The following is a 22,150-nucleotide window of genomic DNA, read 5'->3' as shown; positions in this document are numbered from 1 at the left end:
GTGGATGCATGAGTATGTTTTGGAGGAACCGAAAAGAAATATTTTTAGAATATCAGTATTAAACTTACTTAATGCCAAACAGCTTTTCACCGGTCTTTTCTGTTTTATTGGGCTTCAAATTTTCAAGTGTGAAATTTTCTTTGATTTTCTCCACAGCTTCTTTATTTTCAAAAAAAGATGCTCCATGTTTAGTTGGCAACTCAGGAATTGGTTTTGTAGATTCCAGTACTCTTTGTTCAAAACACTGAGCCAAAATAACCAAAAACAAATTCAAATTAGAAATTATTTTAATGAATCAATAATATTAAGAATAATATTAAGAAAATACATTACTTTTTAAACAATAATAAAAAAAAATAAAAAGTATCTTATCTGACTAATCTTCTGAACTATGTGCAGTTTCTTTCAAATGTGCATATCAATGTTAATATTAAGAACATCTGCATAATGTAATGTTTAGCTGATAAAATAATTTTTCACTTAAGAAGAACAAGACAACATTAGCAGCAGTTCATTAAATAGTTAAGAGACCAAGACAATGGTTTCAAATGTTGGCACAAGGCCAGCAATTTCATAGGAGTGGGGTAAGTCAATTACATCAACCCCAATGTTCAACTGGTACTTATTTTATCAACCTCAAAAAGATAAAAGGCAAAGTGGGCCCTGGCAGCATTTGAACTCAGAATATAAAGTTGGTGTAGTGACAATTCTGCCAGCTCACCACCTGTGACCAAAACAATATTAACATCAATTTTTTTTTTTTAATTTACTTTATTAAACAATTATACATTTACTCCACTCATTTCTTTCATTTTCTACTGCAAAAATACTGACTAAAAGCAAATCTTGTTGTAGATCACATTAATATCACATCAATTAATAGTGATTTCAAATTTTGGCACAAGGCCAGCAATTTCAGGGTAGGGGGTTAGTTGATTATTTCAATCCCAGTGCTCAACTGGCACTTGTTTTATCGACCCCCAAAAGACAGAATATGAACGCCGAGCATTAGGATAGATAAAATGTTGCTAAAATTTAAGAATGAAGTAATAAACAATCAATAATTCATACCTGATAAAATTTCTGCAAAGATGGTGTAGATACGTATTTTGTATTTAAAAATTTGTGTTTTCCTTCATTACTAAATAAAAATAAAATATTTGATTTATTATATCAAAATATTATAACAAGTCAACAATTTCTGAGAATAAATCAGTTTCAGACAGTGAAGATACAAAGATATCTTATTTATACAATTAAAATATATTTCTTTACATAACTTGTTGAGTGCCACAGACCAAATCCATGGCTGGTGCAAAGCCCCAACCAGACATAGGGTGACGTGGTGATCCCAACCAGACCTAGGGTAACGTGGAATGATGTTGTAGACAAGACTATTAGAGTGAAGAAACAGGCCTAGAAGGGCTGGAAGAATGGTTGTAGCAGAGAACTATATCAGGAGGGAGGCTAGAAGATAGGTATACTTAGCCAAGGGAGACGCAGAAAAGAGGAAGTTTACCAATGTGAGGACCAGAGGCTTGAGGTGTTCCGGATTGCAAGGCAAGTGTATCAGAGAAAATCGGGATGTGGTAGGAGAGAAATGCATTTGCATGGCTGATGGCTCCCTTGTAGTTAGTAATTCTGCAAAGAAGGGGGCTTGGAAGTGCCACTATGAAAAGTTACTAAATGTAGAGAATGCAGGAGAGAAGGACAGCCTGCCTAATGTGGACCCAACAAAGGGGCTGGTTATTCAAATTGACAGTAGCTTAGTAGATAAAGCGATTAAAGATATGAAGATAGGGGAAGCCTCCAGCCCATCAGGAATCACTGCTGAGATGCTTAAAGTATTTGGTGGAGTGGGGTATGACCTGATCACCCCGTATAATTAATCAGGTTGTCCACAAAGAAGTCATACCCAATGATTGATGTAGCAGCATTATAGTCAACTGCTGCAAAGGTAATACCCTAGACAGAAATAATTACAGAGGCATCAAATCGCTGGACCAGGTGATGAAAGTTGCAAAAAGGGTGATAGCTCAATTAATTAAAAAGAGAGTTAACATAGATGCGATGCAGTTTGGATTTGTGTCAAGAGAAGCATCACCAATGCTATCTTCCTGATGAGGCAACTGCAGGAGAAATATTTGGCCAAAAATAAACATTGTTGACATGGAGAAAGCCTTTGACAGGGTCCCCAACTACCTTATCTGGTGAGCAATGTGGAAGCTAGGGATAGATGAGTGGTTAGTGAGAGCTGTATAAGCCATGTACACGGATGCTGTTAATAAGTTATGAGTTGCCGATGAGTATATCAAAGAGTTTAATATACAAGTAGAAGTCAACCAGGGTTCAGTTCTTAGCCCCCTTTTATTTATCATGGTCTGCCAAGCTATAACTGAGGAATTTAAGACTGGCTGCACTTGGAAGGTTCTCTATGCTGATGACCTTGTTCTTATTGCTGAATCACTACAAGAACAAGAGAAGAAATTTTAGGTATGGAAGCATGGATTGGAATCAAAGGGCCTTAGAGTTAATTTAGCAAAGATCAAAGTGTTGATAAGTAGGAAAACAGACAAATCACAGATCTCTTCAGGGAGATGGCCCTGCTTGATATGTAGAAAAGGTGCCAGGAGAAACTCCATAAAGTGTACTCAGTGTAAGTTATGGACACATAAGAAGTGCAGCATTATCACTGGAAAACTAACAGAGAAAATAGTCTTTACGTGTGACAGATGTGCAGGTTCATTAAACACCAGAAATGTTCAAAAAATAGATTCCTTCAAATGTCAGGGATGGATCCTTAGAAGTAGTAGACAGTTTCTGCTACTTAGGTGACCAAGTTAGTAGCGGGAGAGGTTGTTCCAAAAAGCATAGCTGCTAGAATAAGAATAGGCTGGGCAAAGTTCAGAGAACTACTACCTCTGTTAGTAACAAAGGGCCTCTCCTTCAAAGTGAAAGGCAGATTGTATGATGCCTGTAACAAATAGCTAAGCTACAGTGAGACATGGACTACGACTACTGAGGATATATGAAGATTTGAAAGAAATGAAACCAGTATGCTCTGCTGGATGGGTAATGTCAGTGTGCATATACAACAGAGTATGATTTGAGAAAAAAAGCTGGGTATACGAGGCATCAGATATAGCCTGCAAGAGAGAAGACTGTGCTTTATGGCCATGTAATGCATATGAATGAAAAGTTGCATCAAGAGGTGATGATCTCTAATTGTAGAGGGAACATGAGGAAGGGGTATACCCAGGAAGACGTGGGATGAAAAGGTGAGAAAGAGACTCACTTCCTATGACAACCTCAAAAAGTGACATCTTTATTTCTCTTACTTTGCATTGTCACCAAATGCAAAGGTACTGGTGCCATTCCAAACCTATTTCTACTTAATTATATCCCAATTCGTACACCAACAATTTTACAATACAGAATACCATCTACCTCCTTTCTTGATAAATAAGCATGTCATATGTTAATATTGTTTACATATCAGGACTACATAATAACATTAATAAGAGAGGCCTCTATATAATTGCTGAACTTGCAAGCAATAGCAGCCAAAACCTTCCTTAACCCTTCAGCATTCTGATTGCTCTGTCAAATGTAATGTTTATATATTCACATTGTTTGAATTAATGATGCATTATCTCATAACTTTGAGACGTTGATGATACCATTGTTTACTTTTACAATGATATTGTAGCGTTTGTGTGAGTGGGTGCATCAGGCCGGTTTACATATAAAACAGGTAAAATATTTGGGCCAGATATGACCTGTTTAAATGCTAAAGGGTTAAACCACACCCTGAAGTCTTAAAAAAAATGAACATATTGGTCAATATAATCCTAGATAACACATTTTCTGGCATACAAGTCAAATTTTTCAGACCAAAATTTACAGCCAAAAAAAGGTGGATCAATTTATACACCACGACAATTTTGAAGGACGACAACTTTCATGTGAAATGCAGCAGGATTTGGAAAGATAGTGACAACATTTGAATGTTTGGACTACATGTTTGCACTATCTTCTACATCAAGTTGTATACCAGAAAATACAGTATATAAAAAGATCATGCTTGGAAATTCTTTGATCATAGATCTCCTCAATCAGGACTACCAAGGCTTAAGTAGCAAGAACTATTTAAACCTTAATTTTGATAAGATTAAATGACAAAGTATAATAAACTCACGAAAATGTCATAGTGTCAATCAAGTTATCCATAGCCTTCAGCTGTGCATCTGTAAAAAGATTTAAATGTAAATAATTATACCATTTAACACTTCATTAAATATTTACATTAATTCAAAAAATATCAGCTAACATTATCAAAAACTACATTAAGTGAGCTTCTAAGTAGCTGTTTAACCAGCTAAAAATAGCAGTCAAATTTCTCTCAAATCACACCCTCACCATCTTTAAAAAAGGGAAGGCATAGTCCTGGATACATACAAGAAAGACATAGCCGGAACTCCTTTGAGCTTAGGTCTGTTCATACAGGGCTGATCAATGACTAAACAACACTAAAGGATTCCAAACTTACTTGATGGTTTGAACTTCTTCGGAGTGTCACAGCTATCCACTGGTAGTGGGTCAAATTCACAATTAAGTATATCTTCATAAAATGGTAATTCGTAATATATCATACACTGAAGAATTGAAAGAAAAAGAAATCAAATTACATGTAAACCACAATAGAAATATAAATTAAATAAACTATGGAAGTGTTGTTTGCAAGAAAAAACACAGGGAGAATACCTAGTGGATAAAAGAAAAGCTGTAATAGAGCAAAACAGACAAGGTGCATTGAGTAGAAATGATTGTTATACGGGTACAAAAACTGATAGGTTGTAATAACAAATTCAAACATGGGAACAATGACATAGAAAATATCAGAGAAAAATCAGAGAATAGAAAAACAGATTGACAGAAACAATGATAATAAATAAACATTAAAAAGAAAACTAGAAATATTAAAGCACAACTCAGCATTTAGCATTTACTGCAGTATATGCCATTTGTGTTGAAGAGATGGATAAACCAGGTACCTAGAAACATTCTCAGTCATTGAGAAACCACAAGTATAAAAAGAACATTGACTGTCTTCTTCAATCTGTTAGTGATATATTGCCATACAGCAAAACTTATTCATATTACTTTAGACTTACATTAAGTTTACCCCCAATAATACATGTGTGCCTTCCTTCCAGTCTGCCTGTCTACATGTCTTTCATTTAATAAATTCTCATGTTTATTTGCCATCCATTTGTCATCCACGTGGTACCAGTGAGTCACTACCAGATGAACCTGTCTGAGATTGTATCAACATTTCAATGGTAACAAGAATTTTAGAACATTCCTGATACTCACAGCATACTTTCCTAACTCGATACTAAATCACTCGTATTAATACTCTCATGTAGAAAACTTGTAGAATAATAATAGTTATCATAGTCGAAAATAAATATTTTCATACTGAAAATAAATGCTTTGCTGTTATAGTCATGCTTTTGCTGTAATCAATCTTATAATGGTGTTATAGGAAAGTGGTTATACACCATTAGGTGTATACCCGCTTCCATACATTAAATTCTAGAAGAAACAACGGAACGCAGATTCTGATCCATCAACACAACAATATTTATTTACAGAGAAAATAGGCAGCACTTCGCCCTTTGGTTACTGAGACGCCGTCAATGATGTTGAGTGGTTATTTGTCTAGCTCCAGAGTAGGAATGTTGGAAAGAGCTGTCTCCAGAGTTGGAATGTTGGAGAGACTGCTTGACACGTCCAGGTTCATTGCCGGCCGGCCGAGAAAGAGAATGAATAAGGGCGCGAAACTTGGATCTCTAATGCCCACGAGACTCTTCCCGTGTTCCTTCCGGAACTAATCTCTGCGCATGCGTGGATAAGCTTACCGGAAAGGTCATCTGCTAGTAAGGCGTTACTACACTGTCATTCATTTTCAACACAGGCTGACAGTACATTTGCTATTACTTGCAATGCACCACAGCCATAACGAAAAATAAAACTGTAGGTCATTAGAACCATTTTGCTTTTTTAATTCATTCATGGCCGTTGATCATTAACAACGTCGCCTCCCTGGCACTTGTACCAGTGGCACGTGAAAAGACATTCGAGCGAGATTGTTGCCAGTGCCGCTGGACTAGCTCCTCTGCAGATGGCACGTAAAATACACCATTTCCATCGTGGCCGTCGCCAGTACCGCCTGACTGGCCCTCGTGCCGGTGGCAAGTAAAACACCCACTACACTCTCGGAGTGGTTGGCGTTAGGAAAGGCATCCAGCTGTAGAAACTCTGCCAAATCAGATTGGAGCCTGGTGTCGCCTCCTGGTCCACCAGTCCTCAGTCAAATTGTCCAACCCATGCTAGCATGGAAAGCAGACGTTAAACGATGATGATGATGATGATGATGATGATGATGATGATGATGATGAATGTAATTTGTCAAATTGAATGTTACACTTATGACCAGATTCTCAATGTAATCATTATAAAATAACTTAAAAGTGTAAAAGAATGAGTCTGAAGATGAACATAAACAAGACTAAGATTCTATCAGTAAAAGTGTACAAAGCCCAAAAGGAAACAAATTGGAAGTCAATGTATATCAATGGATATACAGATATACAGACTGTACAAATTTAAACACTTACAGTTTAAGTTTACTATATGCTTTGTAAGTAGTCAGAGTAAGAGCAGTGAATATTTGTTTACTTTGCTGGATATCATCATCATCATCATCATCATCATCGTTTAACGTCCGCTTTCCATGTTAGCATGGGTTGGACGACTTGACTGAGGACTGGTGAAACCGGATGGCAACACCAGGCTCCAATCTAAATTTGGCAGAGTTTCTACAGCTGGATGCCCTTCCTAACGCCAACCAGTCAGAGAGTGTAGGAGGTGCTTTTACGTGTCACCCGCACGAAGGCCAGTCAAGCGATACTGGCAACGGCCACGCTCGAAATGGTGCATCTTATGTGCCACCCGCACAAGAGCCAGTCCAGGGGCACTGGCAACAATCTTACTTGGCTTGCCGGGTCTTCTCACGCACAGCACATTTCCAAAGGTCTCGGTCAGTAGTCATCGCCTCGGTGAGGCCCAATGTACGAAGGTCTTGCCTCACCACCTCAGCCCAGGTCTTCCTGGGCCTACCTCTTCCACGGGTTCCCTCAACTGTTAGGGTGTGGCACTTTTTCACGCAGCTATCCTCATCCATTCTCACCACATGTCCATACCAGCGCAATCATCTCTCTTGCACACCACAACTGATGCTTCTAATGTTCAGCTTTTCTCTCAAGATACTTACACTCTGACGGTTTGGCAATTTAATTCTAGTGTTGGAACTGATAATATAACATGTACAAGATAGGAAGAATTTTAGGGTCATGATGCTTTCTTTATAATGGCTAGATTATTTGATTACATGTATCAGAAGCTTAACACCATATAAAAGTGATGAGATCAAAATGAGATCTGTTGATGGTAGTTATCTAAACTGACAACAAATGGAATGCAGTAATCCTTCGCCGTATTGTGGTTCACCTATCACGTACTCAGTACATCACAGATTGTTCTGGCTAATATATAGGCACAGGAGTGGCTGTGTGGTAACTAGCTTGCTTACCAACCGCATGGTTCCAGGTTCAGTCCCACTGTGTGGCACTTTGGGAAAGTATCTTCTACTATAGCCTCAGGCCAACCAGAACCTTGTGAGTGGATTTGGTAGACGGAAACTGAAAGAAGCCCGTCGTATATATATGTATGTATGTGCATGTATATGTTTGTGTGTCTGTGTTTGTCTCCCCCAACATCGCTTGACAACTGATGCTGGTGTGTTTATATTCCCGTAACTTAGTGGTTCAGCAAAAGAGACTGATGGAATAAGTACTAGGCTTACAAAGAATAAGTCCTGGGGTTGATTTACTCGACTAAAGGTGGTGCCCCACAGTCAAATGATTGAAACAAGTAAAAGTAAAAAAGAACATGTAAATTTATATCGCAGAATCCTCAGTATATCATGGGTTTCTGCAGTCAATAATAATTTAGATTTTTTTAGATTTTAATTATTTCTGTGGGAGGTTTTGGAATGTAACACCTGTGATAGTCGAGGGATTACTGTAATTAAAAAATATGCAAGACATTAGCCTATGTATTCAATGATGTGAAAATGGGTAACATGTTTGGTACAAAGGTATTTCAAATTGAATATAAAAGGTAAGCTAAATGAAATAAACTGGGATTTAAAAGGTCTTACATATGAAATGACATAAGAATCATGTCTTCAGAAAAAAAATCTACATTACAGACGCTTCCTCTATAGAGAAACAGACCTACTGATGATGACAGCCAATCATTATAATAAAGAATAAATCTCCCTTACCTCATAATCATTTTTGATATGTGGTTTAAGACAACCAATTCGAGGTCCTGAACGTGCATCATAAACTCTTCTTACAATAGCAAGCATATTAGTTTCAAATAATGCATTAACCAAAGCTGAGAACGCAACAGATATTACCTTTAGGAAGAAAAAAAATAACATTTATATTTAGTATAAGAAAAACGTCATTTGAGATTTTAAAAATTTTTTAAAAAGAATAAGAAAAAACAAAATTAACATCAATGAAGAGAAACTAAGTGACTATAGATTGACGTATACATATAGATCTTCAAGAAAATACACCCACAACTTATAATTAACATTATATCTTTTTTTTTATTACTCAACCCTCCTCACTGGCTTATCAATCTCTAACTCTCACTAAAACCCTGATGTTACTTTTCACTTCCCATCTATTACACACTTCCCTAACAATGTCCCTACTTTCTCTCAACAATAAACCTGTGTAACCCCAATAAAATCTGTCTTGAACCTTAATGAACCATCCAACCCATGCTGACATGGCAGATGAACTGATCCATTCCATTACTGGATCCACCTACTCAACCCACCTCGTTACCATTTCCACTTTGTCCACTCCCTCTCTTTTTCACACTAACCTTTAACATTACTTATCCTCTTCACGTCTCCTATTCCCACCCCAACACTCTGACAAGGGAGTACCAAAGAGAAACAGGAGTTTCACAATATCATTTTAGTCACTTAATATTAAAGCGTGAACACCACTTGTAAACCTGTATTTTGCACATGGCAGCATCCTTGTAAGTTGTTTGAAGCTTGACAACTGCTTTGGCCGCCGTTTTCCACAGCAGAAAACAGAATTTCACAGAAGCACATTTTGTTCCTTCATTTCAGTCATTGCAAAAATCGATGAACAGAGGAGAAGCACTGCAAAACAAAGACACACCACATGGCAGCACGACTCCACCCAATGACACTGGTCAGCAGACTGATGCCTGAGGGTCGCATCAAGAGGCTTCTAACAGCGGAAGCCTGAACTACAATGGGCTTGTCCCACAGAGAATGTTCCTGGTCATTACCATCCTCTCACAAATTTATTCCTTTCTACCATCCTCCCTTTCATTTCACAAGCTACATGGTGACCCCCAACTGCTGGTGCTACAACAAGCACCTACTACACTCTGTTTGGTAATCAATTCAAACAGTGACAACTCAGAGCCGAAGATGGCTCTTTTGTTTTGCTAAAGGCAAGGCAATCTCTGTAGTGCTGATATTACAAGAAAATGTGTCCAGTACACTCTGTAAAGTAGCTGATGTTATCCAGCTATAGAAACCTTTGACCACTGAATCCTGTTGAATTATCTTGTAGGAAAGTGGTTATACACCATTAGGTGTACACCGCTTCCGTACATTAAATTTCTAGAAGAAACAACGGAATGCAGATTCTGAACCATCAACACAACAATATTTATTTACAGAGGAAATAGGCAGCACTTTGCCCTTTGGTTGCTGAGACGCCGTCATTGATGTTGGTGGTTATTTGTCTAGCTCCAGAGTTGGAATGTTGGAAAGAGCTGTCTCCAGAGTTGGAAAGAGCTGTCTCCAGAGTTGGAAAGAGCTGTCTCCAGAGTTGGAAAGAGCTGTCTCCAGAGTTGGAATGTTGGAGACAGGCTGCTTGTACGTCTGAGCTCATTGCCGGCCGGCCGAGAAAGAGAATGAATAAGGGCGCGAAACTTGGATCTCGAATGACCACGCATGCGCACGAGACTCTTCCCGTGTTCCTTCCGGAACTAGTCCCTGCGCATGCATGGATAAGCTTACCGGAAATGTCTTCTGCTATTAAGGCGTTACTACAATCTGAAACATGCCAGCAAGGAAAGCAAACATAAAATGACAATGGTGGCAGTGACCATGGCAACAATAGTGACAACAATGATGACGAATTTTGAATTATAATCTGAATCTTCAGAAGCAAATTACTTTATTATGAAAAGAAAAATATTCATTTTTTTCAATTATCCCAACAGATGCATTTAAATGCTGTGCAAAGCACTTTTTTCATTTACAAATGAAAACGTCTTTATTTTAATGGCAATAATTACAAAAATATTAAATAACATACTTGATCATTTGGTTCTGCTATTACATACATAGTATTATCTCCCATGTAACTATAAGCTGGAACCTGCAGCAACAAAAAAAAAATAATGCAAATAATTTTACTTTTTATTGATTCTCTTAACATCATATATTTTATTTTTTACTTATTTCAGCCAGACTGAAGCCATGCTAAAGAACTTTAGTCAAACAAATCAACCTCAGTATTTACAGTATAGTCCCGCTTATTCATGGTTTGGCATTCATGGTCCCGGTTATTCTCGGAACTGGTAATTGTTCGTGGAAACAACTGCATATTCACAGAATTGTAAACATCGTCCGCAATTTTTTATGGCATTTTTTCTGGCAATATATACTTTTCCACACATTTTAAGGCTAAATTATTAATAATAATATACTGTATTTGCCAGTTTACCGGACATCCGTTGACAGCTGAAGATCCCTCTAATTAGAATAGCCGTGCATCATGTCGCTTAATTTTTTTTTTTTCAAATACAAGTACACAGTATCTTGTATCTCTTATTCTTCCTTTCAATCAAAGCTTGCTAATTAGTATAGCGACTACCAGTGCATTTTTTAAAATTATCGCTACATTTGATCATGCACAATGTTTATTTCAACAGGATAATTTTTAAGGTCATGAGCCAATGTAGCCTCATTGAAATTAGGTTACTTGCTGGTCCCTCTCTCTCTCATTATTATAGTATAGATTATATAGTATGTAGCATATGGTGCTTTCATTGACAACATAATAGCAACCTACTGCAGCGTAACTTTTACCTTCCCAGAACATATCCAGCAGTTGTGCCTTCTCGTGGAGCATCATGACCTTTTTCTGGCGCTTAGGTTCACTGCCAGAAGTCTTAGAAGGTGTAGGGCGTTTGGGTGGCATCTTAGGGCTTTAATAATATGCTGCAAAAAACACAGCACTCAACAAAATACTAGAGATAGCTATTGGACGCAGTTTTTCCAAAAAAAAATTTAGTTTGTATCAAGTGGTAATACAAACTAAATTTTTCAAAACCATGATTATCTATAATCTCTGCTCAACCTCCCATTGGTGGTATGCGCATATCAGATGCAATAAAGATTTTTTTGTAGGTTTTTTTTCTTTGGAAAAACTGTGTCCAGTAGCTATCTCTAGTATTTTGTTGAGCGCTGTGTTTTTTGCAACATGTTATTAAAGCTCTAAGATGCCACCCAAATTCCCCTCACCTTCTAAGACTTCTGGCAGTGAACCTAAGCACCAGAAAAAGGTTATGACACTCCATGAAAAGGCACAACTGTTGGATCACGAACATTGGCGGCATCAACAATGGAGGTTGATAGTCTTCCTGATGAGCGTTGGTACTGCGTTGCCACCTCGGATGGTAGAGTGAGGGTGTGGAGTAGGAAGGGTGAATGCTACAGAGACACATGTATCATGGAGAGAAACATGTAGGGTGGCCAAAGCATCATGATTTGGGGTATTATAGGCCTGAATCAGAGAATTGGGCCCCATGTGTTCCAAAATGTTGGTGCAGACAGAGGGAATGGCACCACAACTCCAAAGATCTCACATTATACCTTTCTTCACACATCAACATAGCCACGTGTTCCAGCAGGACAATACTCCCTCCCACATGGCCCGGGTCACCATGCACTTCCTGCGTTGCCACAACATCAGAACCAAGACGTAGCCAGCTCTCAGCCTGGATTTGTACCCAACTGAACACTTGTGGGATGAAATCCAGAGACGGCTGAACCTAGTGGTCCCAAGGCTGACAACTAATGTGGAACTGCAGGCAGCTTTCCTCAGGGTGTGGGCATAGGTGCCAATGGCTTTTGTGAACTGCTTCATGTACTCCATGTACCAACGGTGTATGGCCGTTTTGAACACCAAGTGAGTGTATACACAGTTTTGAACATATCATGCCCTACAATCTCAATGTGCTGGATCCACCCACTACCATAATACATGACAACAAACCATAGACTGTGGTCAAGGTGCATCCAAGAAATTGACTTTATCAGATTTATCAAAATTTATCTCTGACTAATGAAACTAAAACATATTTCACAGTCATGTTTCGCATTTCTTTTGCAGTTCAGTGTATAATGAAGGTATAAAAAAGGAATGTTAGAGTATTAGAGCAGAAGATAAAGTGAAGAATAATGAAATGCAGTTTGAATTTATGACAGGAAGATGAACAGATGATACAACTTTTATTGTAAGGCAATTGAGCCACAAAGGAGCCCCTGCGTGGTTGCTGAGGAGGAGGAGAAGAAGAATGCAGTAAATTAGCATTTTTATAATAAAACTATATTTGATAATATTCGTTGTTTTAGTGTGGGTAAGCATTAGTGCTCACCTTGTCAACCCAGATGACACATCCCTGTGATAAAGCCTACATAAAACCAAGACTTTGTATTTGAAAGTAAAACTCAGAGTAAACTACTGCAGCAAAGCTTACATCTGATAAGAGTAAGTTACTAACAGTTTTACTTACATTTTCCTTGGATGTAAACCCAAGTACTGTAAAACATTTTGTGCTTTTATATTTTTCACTCTCTTCAGAGAGAGGAACAAGAGTAGAGCCATAGTAAAAACCTAAGAAAAAATTAAAATATGTCATTTTATGACACAATAGAACAAAATATTACACAGCACAATAAAATATTCATACATTAAGATTGTAAAATGAGTTTATACCTTAAATCTTTCCTGAAAAGAAAATATATATTTTTTTAGAAAAATACTGAATTTAAATTTTTAAAACAAAGAAAAGGGTTGTTGTATAGTAACCCTCTTCTTTGTTGTACTTTTAATATCTTTCTCCAAGTTGAAATGACAAAGACATATAGGCGTAGGAGTGACTGTGTGGTAAGTAGCTTGCTTACGAACCACACGGTTCCGGGTTCAGTCCCACTGCGTGGCACCTTGGGCAAGTGACATCTACTACAGCCTCATGCCGACCAAAGCCTTGTGAGTGGATTTGGTAGACGGAAACTGAAAGAAGCCCGTCGTATATATGTATATATATATATATATATATATATATATATGTATGTGCGTATATGTTTGTGTGTCTGTGTTTGTCCCCACAACACCGCTTGACAACCGATGCTGGTGTGTTTACGTCCCCATAACTTAGCAGTTTGGCAAAAGTGACCGATAGAATAAGTACTAGGCTTACAAAGAATAAGTCCTGGAGTCAATTTGCTCAACTAAAGGCGGTGCTCTAGGATGGCCACAGTCAAATGACTGAAACAAGTGAAAGAGTAAAAGAGTATGTACATAAAACAGCCCAAGTGATCTTTTTCATTTTAAGTCTTTTTCTGCTACATTGTGTGCACTCTCTACAACCAAGGCACACCAATTCTACAACACCACTCCATTACATATCATCACAGCTACCCCTTGCATATATCAAGTAATACTTTTAATGATCAATTACTTTCAGCTCTTATACTCCATGTTTTGCAAACAACTTGCACATGCAAATACTACCAGTCGAAAGCTCTGCATACTGGAAGCCAACAAGTGTATGGGGTCACCAGGAGAGAATGCGTGCCATTTCAGGGCCTACTTCTTGACAGCATCATTGCGCACTGGCCCCACCTCATTGATATGTGACTTCACTTGCTAGATCAACTGGTTATCAAATAAAGCTCAATATTCTTCTAGCCATCGCTCATCTCTTTTTAACCAAATCCCATGGCAAGCCTTTTCCACTGCAGTTTGGATATCGGTCATGGCAGTATTTACTTTACTATGAATTAGGCCTAATGATAACAACAGTCACCTAACACTGTGTCCCAACAAATTCTCTACATCCAACTTCGATTGGAAAATGCTCTACTTTCCAGCCTGCATCTTCACATTCCTCAAAGAGGTTTACATAACGGTCAGTCTTTCAAGCCCAAGCGGCATCCATGTTATCTTCATGAGGAACCATTAACTAGACTAGATTCACCACTTTCTTTCTTTCACACCACATTAAAATGTCCCTTTTTTGTCATAACTAGGATGGGAAGGAGTCCCTGGCACCCTGGTGAATCTGCAGCCACTTCCCAATAGCCGTTCCACTTTTCATTGCTCAGAGGAAGTTTCTTCTTCTTGAAACGGATCTGCTGTCCTGAGCACATGAAGGTAATGAAATCTCTGGTCGGTACTCATTTTATATATTTTAAATCTATTTTGAATACAATCTTTAGAATTTAATGTACAATACCAAAAACAATCATCATCATCATCATCATCATCATCATCATCGTTTAACGTCCGCCTTCCATGCTAGCATGGGTTGGACGATTTGACTGAGGACTGGTGAAACCGGATGGCAACACCAGGCTCCAATCTAATTTGGCAGAGTTTCTACAGCTGGATGCCCTTCCTTACGCCAACCACTCAGAGAGTGTAGTGGGTGCTTTTACGTGTCACCTGCATGAAGGTCAGTCAGGCGATACTGGCAACGGCCACACTCGAAATGGTGTCTTTTATGTGCCACCCACACAAGCCAGTCCAGGGGCACTGGCAACGATCTCGCTTGAAAATCCTACGGAGGCCAGTCAGGCAGTACTAACATTGATTATTATATTCTAAAACTCTGATAGACCTTATCACTTTGCTCATGCTGGTCTCTATGGCATGAAGGCAGTGAATTAAAAGTTCACTTTATGCCCCAATAGCTCAATGCCATCATTATTTCTAAACCAATGAGTTGTAATCAAAATGATATGGCTTTAGAATGTACTGTACAATTCAAAATTTCTACATTTATACAGAATTGTTAATATATGCCAAAAAGCAAAGGGGTTTTACCTTTTAATCCCTGGTTGACCAGCAATGAATATAATTTAAAATACAAATTTACATAATATTAATTACATTTATACTATAATAAAGAAAGCTGCTTACTATTAGTTTGGTTTATGTAATTTTTATTAACAGTAAGCAATTATTAAAGTCTATGTTATCTAGACAATTTTTATAAATTTCAATTTTAATATATTTTTATCAAAATGTGGTTTCTGAATATGTTTTATTATTAAGGATTTCAAAACTAATTTTTATTCACTATGACACAGTGTTTTTTTAATATCTAATGCTAAAATATTTGCAATGCTATTTCTAGAAATTATAAGTTTAATCCAGCATCAGCCAAATTATGTTGATTCCAGTATGCTTTCATATTTGTTGGGTGTTGTTGAAGAAATAGGAAGCTAGATAAAGAAAGTAGTTTTAATATACTTATTGTTGTGAGGCATAACTATAGAAGGTGCCCCACTATCACCAGATTTGTTTCCTTATAACTTTCTGAAAAATGTATATTTTGCAATGAAATTTCCTACAAACACATTTCAGATAGTGTAGATTACAATTATATCACAATTTGTTGTGTATAAGAAATATCAGCTTGCTTGGAAACAAATAAAGATTGGTGACAAGAAGGGCATCCTGCTATAGTAAATCTGCATCAATGAATTCCATCTGACCCATGCAAACAAGAAAAATCGGGCATTAAAACAATGATGATGGTAGTGGTGGTGGTCTTTATGATAAAATTACTTGCATGTAAACTTAAAAATAAAACCAAAATAGCAAAATTACCAGGAATAGTGTCCTCATGCTCAATTTCTGTTTCATTTTCATCATTCAAATGCAAAGTTCTTGCTTCTTTGAGTGCAGCATCTTGATCATTAGCAAAAACTTTCTTCCAGCTTTGAGCAGGCTTGTAACTTTTCAACTAAATGAAACAACAGAATAAACATAAAGTTGAATTTCGTTCAAATAATTGGAATAATTGTTAATACAGTTCAGTCAATAAATCATCTAAATTCAATTACAGTAACTCAGAGGAGCTGTCTGACTTCCATGCTAGTGGCCTGTAAATAGCACCATTAGAACGTAATCGCTACCAGTGTTGCCTTCCAGCACTTGTGCTGGTGGCACGCTAGAAAATCATTCGAGCGAGGTCATTGCCAGTGCCGCTGGACTGGCTCCGGTGCAGGTGGCACGTAAAAAACACCTTTTGAGCGTGGCCGTTGCCAGTACTGTGTGACTGGCCCTCGTGCCGGTGGCACGTAAAAGCACCCACTACACTCTCAGAGTGGTTGGCATTAGGAAGGGCATCCAGCTGTAGAAACTCTGCCAGATCAGATTGGAGTCTGGTGCAGCCTTCTGGCTTGCCAGTCCTCAGTCAAATCGTCCAACCCATGCTAGCATGGAAAGCGGACGTTAAACGTTGATGATGATGATGAGGAGAGCTAAAAATAACTGGTAAATTAATGACAAAATATGAACAGCAAAGTAAATACTCTACACCATCCTAGTCTGTTGTCATATAGTAATGAGTTCAAATCCTACTAAGGTCTACTTTATTTCTTCAGGTTTGATCAAACAAGCCTTATTTTACTGAGTATCAATTTATCACCACAATGGCACCTAGAGTTACAGAAGAGCTTGGGGTTGGCTCTAATTTCAAGTGACTTATTTTCTTATGCTAATGTGAACAAATATTTTAAAATGTATATCAAATACTCGAGGTCTAAATCTAATCATTACCATCGTTTAACGTCCGCTTTCCATGCTGGCATGGGTTGGATGGTTTGACTGAGGACTAGTGAACCAGAGGCTGCACCAGGCTCAATCTGATCTGCCAAAGCTTCTACAGCAGGATGCCCTTCCTAACACCAACCACTCTGAGAGTATAGTGGGTGCTTTTTATGTGACACCAGCATGAGGGCCAGTCAGGCGGTTCTGGCAACGACCATGCTCAAAAGGTGTTTTTTACATGCTACCTGCACAGGAGCCAGTCCGGCAGCACTGGCAATGACCACGCTTGAATATTTTTTCACGTGCCACCAGCATAAGTCCAGTAAGGCAACACTGGTAACGATCACGCTCGAATAGTGCTTTTTACATGCCACCAGCACGGAAGCCAATCCATGGCCCTGGCAATGATCACGCTCGGATGTACATTTAACGCTCCAGTGGCACGAGTGCCAATCGGCGGTACTGTCATCAGCCACATCAGCGATCTGCTTTATCCATAAAAATAGACTATACACATTGGGTTCCAAATAAATGGAGTATTAACCCCAGTGAAAGTTTCCTGCTCACCAAGAATATAAATCTCGATAATGGCTTGAAATTTTTTTTCATTATTTTGAAGTGCTAATCAGCTATGTTTAACCCCTTCATTACTATGTTTCTTTTGAGATGCTCTGGTTTCTTTCAATTAATTTTAAATATAATAAAGAATTTAGTAAAATAACTTAGTTATCATTAAGCTAGAGTTAAGAACATAAATTGGGACTAAGGTTTAGTGGAAGATTTTAATTCAGAACTTATGAAAAGATGTTTGTACTACAGAGCCAGAGGCAGTTTCAGCTGGTTTGGTATCGAAAGGGCTAATAAACCTGTCACTCAAATGTAACTGATATGACTCTTTACTTACAAATGCAACATTTTTAATGCGATACAGTGAAATGCCAAATTTCAGTCTGGTTCTGGGAGAAAATTGTACGCTACATTATACAATGATTGCTTATGTGAAGTAAAGTGTATATTATCCAGTTCTTTGCATTCTAGGTTAGTTTAAGATGTCTATAAATGGTAAAAATATATTAATATGGGTTTGTAAACCAGCAAAGAATTGATGTAGGTGTTATAAATATTTTCATTATCATCAACATTTAAAGTCCATTTTCCATGCTGGCATAGGTTGGGCGGCTTGACAGGAACTGGTAAGGCCAGGGGCTGCACCAGATTCCATAGTCTGTTTTGGCTTGGTTTCTATGGTTGGATGCCCTGCCTAACACCAACCACTTTACAGAGTGTACTAGGAGCTTTTTTGATTTACATCATGTGAATCATAACTCCTCACCCATACCGAAGACAGCCCATCTAGGAAGCTGGACACACCAAACAAATCCAGCAGTAAATGAGAAAATGAAAGCAATATTACATACCCAAATTGGATTATTACCTTAATATAACCACAAATTGGAATTGAAAGATTGCTACCAATTTCCAGATTACATTTCCATGCTGAAGAACTGTGGTGTTTTGTAAAGATATTTGGTCTAGACAATGCTTCACTGCAACAAATAAAACAAATATATAAGATTGTGTTAAAAAGAAAATGTTAAAAAACATACATGTTAAAAATCAGCAGTATATGATGATACCAGTGATATATGTATAAATGAAGATAAGCACTGAGAGAAAAACTGATATACATCTTAGATGCAAGACAAATGTATTTTTACTCACTGAAAAGAGTAATTATGTCCTTTGACCATTGAATACATTTGCTCAATAATAGTTTCTGCTTCTTTCTGTTGTTCAAATTGAGATGCTTCATCACTGACTTGATTGCTATCACCTGTAGATTTTGAACTTCTTTAATATTCAAAAGAAAAAAAAGCATTATATATGCATGAAAACTGGTAAAGCAAGTCTAGCTCACAAGGAAATGATATATTTTATAAATATTGTTAATATATGAATTAAATGAAAAAGATCAGGAACACTTATAGAGAACAACTAGAAGCAAATGTTTCATCATGTAGTTAAGTAACACAGTTATACAATTATAACATAGATGAAGCTGGAAGAGATATGTATGTGATATGCTTGGAAAGAGTAGAAAAATAAAAAGAAAGTAGTAGGGAATTTGAAAATTAGATATAGAAATTAAAATAAGATTTCCCAGATGTTTTTAATAGCTTCTTATCTTACTGATATGTGATAGTCTATCTTGGATATTGTGACCCTAACTAGTTTCTGTATATATATAATCTTTCCCAATGCTTACACTTTGTTGAAAAAATTTATGTCAATCCAAAGTTATAAAAATGTCTGTTTCTAGCAAATAGCTAATAGTCCAGATAATATTGCTTTACTATTTTCAGACGGTGCATCTTTAAAAACAATACAACCACACTATCTACAAATATATCTACTCTAAAATATTTATGGGTTCCATCCCAAGAAGCAAAACCTTTTTGATTCATCAACTTATCACTCAAAGCTCAAATATGTTTAAACCTGTTCTAAGACACAAACCTCCTGTTTAAAATGAGCTAAATTAAAATCTTCCATCAAAATTTCATGTTAATTTATGTTCCAGACACCAGCTTAATAATGACAAAGTTATTTTACTAAATTCGTTATTTTCAAAATTAAGTGAGACAAATGCAATTTCAACAGAAATATGGTAACAAGGATTAATATAGTAAACATAAATAACAATATCCAACAACCTGAACACCTCCTCAGTGACTAAACCAATTCAGTAAAAGCCAACTATCAATAAACTGCTATCTCTATACACACCATTGGAGAATTTGGGATTTTGTCCTATACAAATGTATTGGATTGAGTTTGACATGACATTCTTCAAACTAAACTTACAACTTATGGACTTACTTAAACATTTAGAATAATAGTTTCTCTACTTTTATAACTTTGAGCAAATTCAATCAAGTCTCTTCCATGAATGTGCTCATCTTTTAATTCCTATATCTCCTCTACACCAACTTGTATCACTTCCAATGACCTTATATACCATAGACATCGCTTTCAACAACAAAAACTGTCTATATATCTGTATTTGCTCACAACAAAGATTTCAACAAATTCAGTAAGTCACATGGAGAAAATGAAAAATATCTAGCAACTGAAACCAAAACATTACTTCTTTCTAAGAAAACAAAACTAATACATCATCCTTCTTCTCAGAAACAAGCTACAATTATAAAAATTATCAAATTTTTCACACATTCATGAATCAATATTTTTAGACTACTTAGTTAAAATCACAAAAAAATTCTTTATCTGGAGCTGTTACTAATCTTTTACAAAATCCAACTATGAACAACTATGCCTCATATCAAGATCATTTTGCCTACTTCAACAAGAAAAATGTACCCACCAGCAAATTACTGCCTTCACTTTGTCTACTATTACTACAACTACAAAAAGGCGGCGAGCTGGCAGAAACGTTAGCACGCCGGGCGAAATGCTTAGCGGCATTTCGTCTGCTGTTACGTTCTGAGTTCAAATTCCGCCGAGGTCGACTTTGCCTTTCATCCTTTCGGGGTCGATAAATTAAGTACCAGTTGCACACTGGGGTCGATGTAATCGACTTAAAAAGAAAAAGTAGAGATGCGATGGCCCAGTGGCTAGGGTAGCAGACTCGCGGTCATAGGATCGTGGTTTCGATTCCCAGACCGGGCGTTGTGAGTGTTTATTGAGCAAAAATACCTAAAGCTCCACAAGGCTCCGGCAGGGGATGGTGGTGAACCCTGCTGTACTCTTTCACCACAACTTTCTCTCACTCTTTCTTCCTGTTTCTGTTGTACCTGTAATTCAAAGGGTCAGCCTTGTCACACTGTGTCACTCTGAATATCCCCAAGAACTACGTTAAGGGTACACGTGTCTGTGGAGTGCTCAGCCACTTGCAAGTTAATTTGACGAGCAGGCTGTTCCGTTGATCGGATCAACTGAAACCCTCATCGTCGTAAGCAACAGAGTGCCAACAACAACAACACTACAACTACAAATGTTACGGCTTTTCTGAAATTAATTGCTGTATATTACCCAAACGAAACACATTTCTTATCATCAGCATTAAAACTATAGCTGTAAACCATTGGTTCCCAAAGTGGGCAGTATTGCCCCACCCCAGGATGGTGGAAAGTTCCAAGGGGGCGTTAAAGTGGAGCAATAATGGGGTGGCAATTCATGTAAAAACAACAAAATAATGGTTTTATTTGTGAAATACAGTTGCTTTGAATTTGCTTCAGTTGGGTGGGGGCGCTAGGAATGTGGCCTGGGTGTCAAGGGGGCAACAGCCCGAAAAAAGTTTGGGAACCACTGCTGCAAACCATCAAAATTCAGAAATTTTAACAAATTTGACATTAACAATACCAACATCACATAATCATCCCATCCTTCTAATACAAGAAGACCCAGATTGGAACTTTGGTTTTTCTCCATCTTAAACTAAAAAACAAACTCAAGATGTAGTCACAATTTTCACAAATTTAAGCAAATTAATTTAATAAATAGAAAGTATAAATAACATACATGACATTTAATGTAATTTCCTGCTGCTTCATACTGATCATAATGTTGCCAATTTGATCATCAACAAACGAACTCATCAAATTAGATAGCAAAATAATCTGGCGATGTTTAAGTCCTTTCTTTGTTCTGAAACAAGATAAAAATTAGGAAATATTATTAGATTAAAAAATATTGCAATAAATTAAATTTATTATTACCTCCGCCTTAGCGAAGGCAGAGGTATTGTTTTCAGTTGTGTTTGATTGTTTGTCCGTAGACAAGATATCTCAAGGACCACTGGATGGATTTTGATGAAACTTTCAGGGATGTTTGGCCTCATGACTAGCACAAACTGATTAGATTTGGTTCTGGACAAGGATTCTGGATTATTTTTCTTGTTTTTTTACTTAATTTTTGAGAGTGGTCAGGTTCATTTTCAGTATTCTCATTTGTGAGAGCAGTCAAGTTTATTTCAGATACTCTCATTTTAAACATCATCTCTGGCTAATTGTTGAGAGGACATTGGTGTTGCCTTGGTAGAGGTTTGCACTCTCTGAGTGCTCTTGCTTTTAAATGAA

General features: G+C 37.3%; 1 protein-coding gene across 2 annotated transcripts in view; it reads right to left on the bottom strand.

Moving 5' to 3' along the window:
- The window catches only part of LOC106883949 (DNA repair protein Ku80), a 41,266-nt gene that overhangs the window by 5,861 nt on the left and 13,255 nt on the right, over nucleotides 1–22,150 (bottom strand). For both annotated transcript variants that reach the window (XM_014935103.3, XM_089348561.1), the window contains exons 5-15: nucleotides 21,594–21,719; nucleotides 18,774–18,902; nucleotides 18,487–18,598; nucleotides 16,107–16,242; nucleotides 13,003–13,103; nucleotides 10,518–10,580; nucleotides 8,414–8,551; nucleotides 4,550–4,655; nucleotides 4,199–4,247; nucleotides 1,072–1,141; nucleotides 69–244 (exon numbers count right to left, since the gene is read on the bottom strand). In XM_014935103.3, coding sequence (XP_014790589.1) covers nucleotides 69–244; nucleotides 1,072–1,141; nucleotides 4,199–4,247; nucleotides 4,550–4,655; nucleotides 8,414–8,551; nucleotides 10,518–10,580; nucleotides 13,003–13,103; nucleotides 16,107–16,242; nucleotides 18,487–18,598; nucleotides 18,774–18,902; nucleotides 21,594–21,719 — 1,206 coding nt within the window. The remainder of the gene's footprint in view (nucleotides 1–68; nucleotides 245–1,071; nucleotides 1,142–4,198; nucleotides 4,248–4,549; nucleotides 4,656–8,413; nucleotides 8,552–10,517; nucleotides 10,581–13,002; nucleotides 13,104–16,106; nucleotides 16,243–18,486; nucleotides 18,599–18,773; nucleotides 18,903–21,593; nucleotides 21,720–22,150) is intronic.

Source organism: Octopus bimaculoides, chromosome 3 (assembly GCF_046866305.1).
Source record: "Octopus bimaculoides isolate indiv1 chromosome 3, ASM4686630v1, whole genome shotgun sequence".
NCBI lineage: Eukaryota > Metazoa > Mollusca > Cephalopoda > Octopoda > Octopodidae > Octopus > Octopus bimaculoides.
The sequence above is the reverse complement of the archived record's forward strand: the minus strand, read 5'-3'. Positions and strand labels throughout refer to the sequence as shown.